A 12,202-nucleotide genomic window follows, 5' to 3' on the forward strand; every position below is an offset into this window, starting at 1 on the left:
AGAAATATCTGTAAAAGCTCTGTGAGAACTACTAATACAAGCATTTTAATTGTATAATAACCTGAACATTTACATAGGAGAACTTATTAGCAATTGCTTTGATTGGGTATTTGGTGCTCCCTCAAGGATCAAGAGCTAGGAGCAGCTTCTCATTGGCTGTGGCCTTGCGTTTAAGCAAAGTGGGTCTTGCAGCAGGGTGAACTCCAGCTGTGTTTAGAAGAGATATATACTTCAAAGTTAAGCACTCGCTGAGATGCGGCCGAGTGCAACATCAAAGAGGGTTGAGAGCCACATGTGGCTCATGAGCCTCTGGTTCGGAAATCACAAGCTTGGGGGTTGTTCTTCGGGTAAATGGATTTGCTAAAGCTCTTTGGCTTCCTAGATAAAATATATTGCTCTAAGATCAGTGCAGCAGCTTTAAATTGATCATTTTTCTTTTGCAGAGCCTTCATATGTGCACTGTAGAAACCTCTGGAAAGTAGTGATCGGTTTAGTAGAACCAGGTACTGTGTCTTTTGAGAACCTTAGACTTGATTAAGTGTAAAACCACTGAGGTTAGGACCTTGAACTTTGCAACAATTAATCTCCTACTCTCTGAAGAGTGTCTTACAGTTAAGGCTAGGTTTGGAAGTCTGCAGCCTTTGGAGAGAATGTGTATTAACTGCCATCCATGATAAGGCTTTAGTCCTGATGATTTTTTGCCGGCCAACAGGGGCATTGCTAAATTCTGGCTAATAGGACACCTGCCATGGGTCTTTTATTGAGTTACCCACAGGTCTCCTTTGCAGTAATTGCAGTAATTGCAGAAATTGTTGGTATTTTGCCAGATACAGTTCTGTAGACAAACAAATGTCAATCTTGTACATCCAAAACTTACCACTAGCAATTTTTCATAATCTTTAGAATTGAGTTCGGTAAAACATTTAATTAGAAATTGTTCCATTTCTAATACATTTTTGGGTTTCTGCTCGGACCTGTACTCCATAATGCATATTTATTTTTCAGTACATAGATAAATTCCTATCAATATATACTATCTACATTACACTTTTTTATCATCATTTAGTATATAAACATTTTAATGAATTCATCTTTCTTTTTTTTAAATACCATACAAATCATCACATCTGATCCAAGGAGGATATTTAATGCCAGCATACGGCATTTCCAAATTCTAATCAGAGATATAATGAAGAGGTGAGAGAGAAACAGTATTATCCTTTTTTACCATGATGTACTGCAAGCCTTACAACAGTTCAGTCAAGGTGTTCAGGGATGCCCTGGATCTTTTGGGGCCCTAACAATGCCCCTGGTCCTCAGTGAGGATAATCTTACAAGCAACAGTGGCTTTCAGTGCCTCCTTGCAACCACTACCATTCTATGGCTACTGTGGTTGCTATGGGTTACTGCAGATTGCAAATGGGTATTTATCTTTGCACTTATATATGTCTGTGGCCTCGTACACACGACCAGTTTCCTCGGCAGAATCCATCAAGAAACTTGGTGGGAGAGTTTTTTTGCCGAGGAAACCGGTCATGTGTACATTTTTCATCGAGGAAACTGTTGAGGAACTAGTCGAGCCAAAAAGAGAGCAAGTTATCTTTTTCCTCGACGGGAGTCAAATTGGCTCGTCGAGTTCCTCGTCGGGCTGGTTTCTGACGAGAGTGTGTATGCTAAGGAACCCGCGCTTGCTCATAATAAAGTATGAGACGGGAGTAAAAGTAGCATTTGTAATGGAGAGAACACATTTTTAAAGCTGTAACAGACTGAAAAGTGCAAATAGTCTCTTACCAAACTTTTACTTAACACGCAAACACATGAGATTAGCAAAAGCAGCCCCAAGAGCTGTGCAAGTGGGATCGAACTTCCCCTGCCGTCCTATGTGTTGTAGTCACCGCTTTTGAGAACGAGGAGATTTTGTCTTGACTGTGTGTACGCAAAGCAAGCTTGTCGAGTTCCTCGACAAGCCTAACAAGAAACTCGACGAAGAAAATGATGTGTTTCGCCCGACGAGTTACTCGGTCGTGTGTACGAGTCCTTATAGTATAGAAAAGTGTCATGATTTCTGTTGGTACATTCACAGAAAGGATTTGGGTTCCATGTATCATAGCTGTTTAGGACATGTTTTCTTTAAACACATCTTTCCACCCCTATCTGTTTCCAGGTAGTTAGGCAAGCACAGTTGTACTGAGATTCCTGGACTGCATCTTTGTTTTTAATGCATAGGTTCTCATCCACATCTGGCATCTTTTCTGAGCACAATATTATACCCATAAGTTTTAATCCTAACTTCAACAACAATAAAACCTTCTCATAAACAGGGTATATTTTTCCTTTAAAACAAGGGCCTTAGGAAAATGCATAATGTATGACTACATTAGTTCTTATAGCTGGTATGCATCTTTTATAAGATTTCAGCCTTAAAGAGTCAAGAAAACAACCAAGCAGTCTAGCACGTCCTGGTACTTAAAACATTTCCTTTCGATTAAATCTATAATCGTTTTAGTTAGATAGATAGATAGATAGATAGATAGATAGATAGATAGATAGATAGATAGATAGATAGATAGATAGATAGATAGATAGATAGATAGATAGATAATCTTAAAGTGCAATGTATCCATAGTTTGAATAATTTTTTTTACACAGGGTCATACAATTTTGCACAATACAAATAAAGGCAGTGCTTCATGTTTTGTAGCAACCCACCATGATTTTGATTTATGTTTCCATTCTGTCAATGCAGGCAGCGTTCAAGAATGCTTAATTTTCTTCATTTGGCATTGTGTCTTAAAAGTAACTAAAAAGAATACTATCTCACTTACATAAGTGTCTATCAAGGATCAAAATTTCTTTGACATGAGTTCATAAATGAGTGGATGTAGATATAGACCAGTAATGTTCATTGTACTAATGCTTTTATAAGCTCGTAATAATGTCCATTTTTTTTATTGAAAAAATAAAAGAATTCTTGTATTTCTGAATGTACTAAATCTTAACTTCAGCCTTATGCCGCGTACACACGATCGGTCCATCCGATGAGAACGGTTTACCTGATGAACCTGACTGATGGTCAGTTGTGCCTACACACCATCGGTTAAAAAAAAACGATCTTGTCAGAACGCGGTGACGTAAAACACAACTACGTGCTGAAAAAAATGAAGTTCAATGCTTCCAAGCATGCGTCGACTTGATTCTGAGCATGCGTGGATTTTTAACCTTTTCTATCGGTTAGGTATCCATCGGTTATCCATCGGTTAAATTTAAAACAAGATTGCTTTTTTTAACCTATGGATAAATAACCGATGGGGCCCACACACGATCGTTTTTTTAGTCCGATGAAAATGGTCCATCAGACTGTACTCATCGGTTTGACCGATCGTGTGTACGCGACATTAGTCCGGCCATACATGATTCCAATGGTTCTTGCTGAACTAGCCGAGATTCGAACCATTAAAGTGGTTGTTAAGCCACTATATACACTTTTCACCATCCTCTCTGTTTAATTATGTATGGTGCTCCTGTGTCTGTGCTTTGTAAAAAAAAGTTATAGATCTGTTTTGCAAGTGCTGATCAGTGATCACATGACCCGTCAGCTCTCTCCTTTATTGAGCCGAGGATCCCCTGCTGATGTCAGTCAGGAGGGGAGGAGGAGAGGTGGCCCGCCAGCTGCAGCTGTCATGTGAGAGAGGAGAGATTCGGTGGGTCACGTGATTGCCAATCAGCACTTAAAAATCAGGTAGATAGCTGCTTATTTTTACAAGCACAGAAAAAGGAGCACCTTACATAATTAAACAAAGTGGATAGTGAAGAAAAGGAACTGTAATTTGAGCGGCGATCACAGACTTACAGGCAGGGAGGGGAGGGAGAGGAGGACACAGGAGCACAGAAGAGGACAGAGGAATGATTGGATGATGGAGGCACATAAACTGACCACTGTCAGGGCTCAGCAGCCATGATACACAGTGGTAAGTTTACAAAGGGGAGGGTAGTAACTGGCAAAATCAGCCAGGTTTTTTAGGTTTTACAGGGGGCTAAATTTCACAGCACAAGCACTGTGCTGTATAACATGCTTTAAAAGAGCAGTATCAATATTTTTTTTAGGTTAACAAACACTTCAATGAGCAGGCTGAATGTACCAAGTTGATCGATCAACTTGGGTACAATCAGCATGCCGGATTTGCTTCTGATTATCGCAAGCGACTGCTATAGCCACTAGCGATATTCACTGGCATCTCCCAAAAGGGATGGCTTCCCCCACCCCCCCATCGGGAGAAGACAATGGCCCAGCAGGAGGGTTTCCCCTGTCAGCACTGTCTGTGCTGATGATGGAATCATGCACATTTCTTTCCTGCAACCCGTGGATCCAGGAAAGAAAATCACACTGTCTGTGGCCGGCCTTACCTTCAGTCTTGCACAGTTGCATAGGCTCTTCTCCTGTACTAAAATGAATTAGTCTGATTTCACTGCACAGTGTGAGCTTTTTACAATGTGCATTAGAAGCAACAAGTCAGATAGAACCTTCCTTATTTCCTGGCTGGATGGTGATCGGTATCTTCTAGTCATTCCTTTCCAGCCTTACCAAATCTTGCCTGCCTATTACATTCATTGGATTTTAGTTTTTTTCAATCATGAAGTCTCAGCATCACATGCAGGACTTAGGGTAGCCTGCATGTAAATGCAGTCTGCCTGGGATTACCCATGCTTCCAGACTGACATCTACCCAGCAAGGCATTTTGATATTTGCCTAACTCTTTCCAAGAACCAACCCCTGCTTTCATCAGGGCTGAAGGCTCTTGAGAGGTGTACTGAAGCAGGGTGCTGGGATGTTTTTAGGAAGCTATGTACCGCCCCCTGTCATCCCCCACCCTCCTCACCAGCCGTGCTTTGCCTGCATTGTATCAAGAAGCACGAAGGCCCAAAGATTAAGTCACTTGGTCTAAATAAGTTATGTAATGAAAAATGAGCATGTTGATAAGTGTTAAAGAAGGAACCAGAGAAGGCAATATACAGCATGGACAGATTACATTTCAGCTTTAAATATGGTCATGTTAACCAATAAGAGGTATTGCCTGTATTCTCATTAAATTCTGCTACTGTCTGTGACTAAGATGTATCTAAAACGAACTATCTAATTACAATATCCTCAGTGAAAATCTGTGAGAGTGCTCGTTCTAACTGAAAATTATACATTCTATAGTTGGCCTGTCTTATTATTTCAGCAGTCACTCATCATTGATGGTCATTTTTAGAACTTGCCTACAGATAGCTACTAAAGGGAGTATAATAATAAACTGTATAGGAAATACTCCCAGATTAACTTTAGTGTAATCTTTACAAAAATAATTCAAAGCAAGCATGTGTATTAATTCCCACTCTACTGGTGCTTTTAAGCTTTTTTTTTCATTTTGGCAGCTTCTGTGTAGTGTTTTTTTGGTCTAATGAATGCAAGGACTAAAGCATCAGAAGGCAAAGATGTAAAGTAACCCATAGAAGACACTTTGATTTACCCTTCAGCAGGAAGAATCTTTAAAGATAATTTCTGAGTGGTTGCTATGATTTACACCAGTTTAACCACTGCTCCCTTCCTTATTAGGTGGAGGCGGATGTCCTCATTTAATGTCATGATTCCATGGCATGTGTCACTGTCTAATGTCAGTTTGGATAGAACAGATGATGATTTTTAAGAAGGTTCCAAAACATCCTAAGTGTTTGTATATGGCATGCATGACCTTTTGTTCCTTTGTTTGGTTATTGTATTGATTCTCTGTTTACATTTGTGTCTCCTGTGTAGACAAATCGAGTGTGAGAAGCGATTTTCAAGTAAGCTCGACTCTTGTGGACACAGAATGAACTTAATATGGATGTAAAAGAACGTAGGCCTTATTGTTCCCTGACAAAAAGTCGGCGAGACAAAGAGAGACGTTACACAAATTCTTCAGCGGACAATGATGACTGTAGAGTGCCTACACAAAAATCGTACAGCTCAAGCGAAACCCTGAAAGCTTTTGATCATGATTCTTCACGGCTGCTCTATGGAAACCGGGTGAAAGACCTGGTTCACAGAGAAGCAGATGAATATAACAGACAAGGTACGTGTTCCTACATGTGTCATATACACATCATTCATTTATTGCTTGAAGGTCTAACTTCACCCATCAGTTACTTGGGATATCATGTTTTTAGCTTTATTTTTAACATCTTCAAAAGTACAGAAATGTCCAGCTTAGAAAATCTTTACGTGTTACAAGAAGCTACTAGATAAAGAGAATATATTTTTCCAAAGTGCTTTTAAAAAGTATGGCCACCTTTACTTCATATTTATATATTTCAGATGTTCAAACATCTATGAGTCATTCGATTTGTCCTATATGAATTTAAAGAAACTCATTTCTATGAATATTTATAATTGGCGGCTGATAAAATCATTTTCCCCTAGACTGCCACATACAAAAGATCCCAGGAACTACTCCAACCATTTTGGGAGCCTAAAATCTCAGGAACTACTCCAACCATTTTGGAAGCATAAAATCCCAGGAACTACTCCAACCATTTTGGGAGCCTAAACTTAACCACTTCAACACCCGCCCATTGTCATTTGACGTCCACAGATGGGATCTCCCATCCTGGGTGGACGTCAAATGACGTCCTGGGCTTTGCGGGTGGATATCTGAATGATGCCTGCAGCTAGAGGCATCATCCAGATATCCTTTTGTTCTGCCGGCGATTCTGCGCAACATAAGAATGATCATAGCAGCGGTTCCACCGCTTGATCGTTCTTACAGGCGGCGGGAGGGGACATTCCCCCCTCCCGCCGCCATCCAGTGCTTCTCCGGGCTCTCCCGTGCCATCGGGGGCCCGGAGAAAGAATCGTCTGGCACTTGCAGGAAGCATAGAGATGACTGGTGACCAGATGGTCACCAGTCATCTCTATGACCGGTGACCAGATGGTCACCAGTCATCTCTATGACCGTCGGAGGACCCGGGCGCGATGTGATGACGTCACGCCCGGGTCCCCGTAAGTAAACAAAGCCGCGATTGCGGCTAGTAAGCAACAGTATTCATGAGATCGTGATTTTTTTTTCACCGATCTCATGGTTTCCAGCCTGGAGGAGAGATGCAGGGTCTTATTGACCCCGCATCTCTCCATAAAGAGGACCTGTCACACACATTTCCTATTACAAGGGATGTTTACATTCCTTGTAATAGGAATAAAAGTAAAAAAAAAAAAAATTAGAAAAAAAGTGTAAAAAAAGAAAAAAATAAGTAAAAAAATAAATAAAAGAAAAAAAAATTAAAATTAAAACGCCCCTGTCCCCGGTAGCTCGCGCGCAGTAGCGAACGCACACGTAAGTCCCGCCGACATATGTGAACGCCGTTTAAACCACATATGTGAGGTATCGCCGCGTGCGTTAGAGTGCCAGCAACAAATCTAGAACTAGATCTCCTCTGTAAATCTAAACTGGTAACCTGTAAAAAAAAATTAAAGCGTTGCCTATGAAGATTTTTAAGTACCGAAGTTTGGCGCCATTCCATGAGTATGCGCAATTTTAAAGCGTGACATGTTAGGTATCTATTTACTCGGTGTAACATAATCTTTCACATTATACAAAAAAATTGGGCTAACTTTACTGTTTTGTTATTTTTTTAATTCATGAAACAATTTTTTTCCAAAAAAAGGGCGTTTGAAAAATTATTGCGCGAATACAGTGCAAGATAAAACGTTGCAATGACCGTCGTTTTATTCCCTAGGGTGTCTGCTAAAAAAAACATATATAATATTTGGGGTTTCTGCGTAATTTTCTAGCAAAAGAATGATGATTTTTACATGTAGGAGAGAAGTGCCAGAATAGGCCCGGTATGGAGGTGGTATAAAAGCCCGGTATTGAAGTGGTTAAGCTTATCAGTGAGCTGCCTAATAAATCCCATGCTGACTGAAATCTGATGTTTTGCAACATACACAAGGTGCATCATGGTGTGCCACAAAGTGACTAATGGAGCCATGAACCAGGGGTATGTGCAGCGATGGAGTCCCATTTAATGTCCTGAGTTTAGACAGCACCAATTTAGCTTTTTAAGCTCTTTTTGTGTATAATGGTGGAGGAGGGGTGTTGCAGGGTGGGGCTTTCCTTTGACTGTTAATACAAAAATTGTGTAACATGTATTTAAATGTATTAGCCAAAAAGTAGCAATTAAAGTTGCAGTAAACATAGAATTTAAGGCACATAAAAATATTTCAGTATAATTTTTTGAAAAAGGTGAAAGGTTGTCACATTTGAGGACATCAAAAACAAAAGGTGTATACAGTGGTAGGGGGGACTATTTTCCAACACACTGCTACTATTGAGTTTCACATGATCTATGCCACTGTCATTAAACTGTCATATGCCAGAGCCTCTACTATCCACAAAAGTATTGATTAATAGTGGTGGAGCTTAGCTCCAGGATGTAAAGCCCTGTGTACAGCCTGTGTCTAGGATTCAGACTCCTCTCAAAATACAAAGGAACTGATTTGCCTGCACAAGGCATCTGCACGTTCCCAATTATATTTGTTGTATATGTGTTACATACAAAATAAGTCAATACTAATATGGAAAGTTTAAAAACTACAATATATTCAATACATATTAGAAAAGATTCCTCTCTTACCAATTTTTTTTTGAATGATATTAACTGTATTATGTGTCATGAATACATTTATGTTGCTATGGGAAAAGCATGACATTGGTAAGAGGCAGTCAATTTTAACTTTTCACTGTTTATTGCTTACGAGTTAGTTAATATGGGTTGCAGTACACCATTATTCTCTCTTGTTTAACCACCTCAATACTTGGCACTTTTACCCCCTTCCAGCCCAGGCCAATTTTTAGCTTTAAGTTCTGTTGCACTTTGAATGATAATTATTCAGTCATGCAACACTGTACTGTCGTTTTTCTTTCAATAGTTTTTATTGCATTTTTTCAGAAAGAATAAAGAAACATTGGTGCATTATGTTATACATTGGGGTTTATTTACTAAAGGCAAATCCACTTTGCACTACAAGTGCACTTGGAAGTGCAGTCGCTGTAGATGTGAGGGGGACATGCAAGGAAAATAAAAAACAGCATTTTTGTTTGTACATGATTCGATGATAGAAATCAGCAGAGCTCCCCTCATTTCAGATATTCCCTTCAGATCTACAGTGACTGCACTTGCAGTGCAAAGTAGATTTGCCTTTAGTAAATCAGCCCCTTTGGAACAGTAAATCCGTAGTAAGGCAACATATAAAATACTGTTTATCAAAGTCATAGACATAGACACCTTTGGTTAGTGGGCACAGGATCAACTTCCAAACATAAGGAGGGGAAGTGTCACCCACCTCCTGACACCCTAAATGGGTACTAGCTGTGTCATGGAGAAGAGGGTCAGCACACTGTCCTTCTATAGTCAGCTACCCGCTGTACAAGGTAATATTTAGAAAAGATGGTATAAAGGAGGGAGAATAGGAAGAGAAAGAAAGGAAGAAGAGGACAGGTAAGGAAGGAGATATATGAGAAAAATCATAGGATTTTTGTTTTGCCTGGTTACTAGATACCGTGGGCTGTTTCCATGCTTTCGCTATCATTATTTTAGCTCCTAGGAGGATAAAGGGAACAAGGCTCCTTTTACTTTTAAAGGTCTTTACTTTTGGGAAGTTCAGTAAAGCTATGTGGGGGGACTGAGGGATGGAAAGATCCGTAGTCTTTCTGATTATTGCAAAGATCCTGTTCCAGAACCCTCTTAGTTTTGGGCATTCCCACCAAACATGTAACATGGTGCCTATGTGTTTGCATCCTCTGAAGCATAGGGGGGAAGTTGAAGGATATAATTTTGCGAGTCTAGGGGAACCATGTACCATCAAGATAGAACTTTTGGGTCTGCCTCTATCAGAGATACATTGAGTATACCTCGGTTTGACCACATTTTTACTCCATTTGTCCAACTCCCATTCCGGTTTGAGATCTCTTTCCCAGGCCAACATATAGCTTGTTTTACTGTGCTCTACTGATAATAACTTGTATAGCACTGTGATCCCTCCCCTCTGCTCCATAAGCTGTCCGAACTATTGTTCATATGGTGTAGGAAGTGAGAGATTAATAAAAAAAATTACCAATTCTTTACAATCCCTTGTTCAGCCACCACCAAAAGGCCCCAATGTTCATGCCTGGGGGAATAGGGGATTGTGGAAGATATGGGCTAGCAGCCAAATTGGGGAAACCAATTCTGGATTAATTTTGAGTTTGTCCCATATTGTCATTAAATGAGATAATGTTGGAGCAAGAATTGCAGGTCGTTTACTCTGGTGACTCCACAGTAGTAAATCTAGCGTGTATTGTGATACAGCTTCCCTTTTCATATGCACCCAATCAAGTTTTACAATCTGGGAGTAGACAATTGACATCTGGGCTAATTGGGCCTCTTGGTAATATCTGAGTAGGTTAGTTAGTCTCATACCTCCCTTGTTTCGGGCTCGAAAGAGGACCCCCTTAGCTAGTCTGTGCCCCTTTGATCCCCAAACAAAGGCTATAATTTTCGCCTGGAAGCATCACAACTGATCCATCTAAATATGTATGTGTAGAGACTGAAAAAAGTAGAGAATATGTGGAAGCAATATTATCTTTATAGCATGAACCCTAACTAGCCATGACAGATTTAGTTGAGACCATTCACGCAAATCCGATTCCAATCTTTTAAATAATGGCGGGTAATTGGTTGCATATATCTGGTCTATTCTGGATGGTAGGTGTACCCCTAGGTAGGGAATGTTAGAATCATGCAATGCAAAGATGAAGTGTCTTTTTATCTGGGAAACTAATGAGTTTCCGAATTCGTCTAGTAGACGACAGACATTTGGTTGAGAGATTAGTGGTGATGTGTTGAAAAGTAGCAGATCATCTGCAAAGAGTGCGCATTTGTGTGATTGTGGGCCACAGCGTTTACGCCATGTATATCCAGGTGGTTCCTGATTGCTATGACTAAAGTTTTGATCGCTACTGGAAAGATCAGGGGGGATAGGGGGCATCCCTGTCATGTGCCTTTTGAGATTGTAAATAGAGTAGCATCCCTGAAGATGTACTCATGCTTCACTATACGAGTATAATGCTCTTAGATTGTTGCCCCCAACATGGTAATGTATTGAATAGATAAGGTCAGGAGACAGAGTCAAAGGCTTTATGTAAATCTATAGATAAAAGAAGTGAGCGTTCCAGGGTCACTCCCTTCCTCAAAGCGTTAAAGAATCATGCTAGATATGGAGATAGAATGGTTTCAAACTTGTTATTGTAGGGGTTGGAGAGCCCAACTGGTGCAGAAGCAGACCCCCATTTTAAGATTTTAATGACCAAGGCTAATTCTTCCACCGTTATTCCAATCTTTCTATATGACGTTCTTCCAGTTTGAGAATAGGTAGAGAGTCTAAATAGGAGTCAAGACTAGTTCGGTCTCCCTGTGCCCCTATATAGAATTTTATAGAAATCCTGAAAGGCGCCCATAATTCTCTAAGGCCGCGTACACATGGTCAATCCATCCGATGAGAATGGTCCGACGGACCGTTTTCATCGGTTTGGACCGATGGTGTGTACGCGGCCTTAGAGTTGTGCGTCCCAGAGCCATTTGGGAGGCATATTCTTAGTAATGTTTTAGAACAAAGCTTAGGAGTTAGACCAGCTGCTATCATTGAGTCCATTTTATCTCTCATTTGGCAAAATCGCGCCCCACTCCATCGTAAGCTCTTTTCCGCACTTGAGGTAAGTGCGAGATTTAACGTTAGTCTGGCCTCATCTAGTATGGTGGCAGGAATATATTTAGGGTCTCTCTTATGTTGCTTGCTAATAGTTAGGAATTCCTTTTCTAGTTTATCTATGTCTACTCTATGAACTTGTCTGATTTGGGATGAGATCTGGATGAGTTTCCCTCTGATGGTAGTTTTATGGGCCGCCCACAGAATTTAATGGTGTCATTTAGGGAGAAATAGTCATTGATGGGCTTTTTTAATTTCAATAGTTCTTACCGGGTCACTAAGTATTGATTCATTAAGCCTCCAGAGTGGTCTAACCATACTGTATCTCTTATGAATGATTTGTGCGCTAAGGGTATATGTGTGGTTGACAGGAAGATGTGGTCGATTCTGGAAAAGCATTGGTGTGCATGCAAAAAGTGGGTATAGTCCCATGTTTGGGGATTG

The 12,202-nt window shown here is 40.3% G+C and overlaps 1 protein-coding gene across 2 annotated transcripts in view; it reads left to right on the top strand.

Moving 5' to 3' along the window:
• Positions 1–12,202, top strand: part of TENM3 (teneurin transmembrane protein 3) — a 1,530,681-nt gene that overhangs the window by 409,834 nt on the left and 1,108,645 nt on the right. For both annotated transcript variants that reach the window (XM_040333815.1, XM_040333823.1), the window contains exon 4: positions 5,795–6,092. In XM_040333815.1, the coding sequence (XP_040189749.1) occupies positions 5,861–6,092 (232 nt within the window). In that variant the 5' untranslated portion in view covers positions 5,795–5,860. The remainder of the gene's footprint in view (positions 1–5,794; positions 6,093–12,202) is intronic.

Source organism: Rana temporaria, chromosome 1 (assembly GCF_905171775.1).
Source record: "Rana temporaria chromosome 1, aRanTem1.1, whole genome shotgun sequence".
Taxonomy (NCBI): Eukaryota; Metazoa; Chordata; class Amphibia; order Anura; family Ranidae; genus Rana; species Rana temporaria.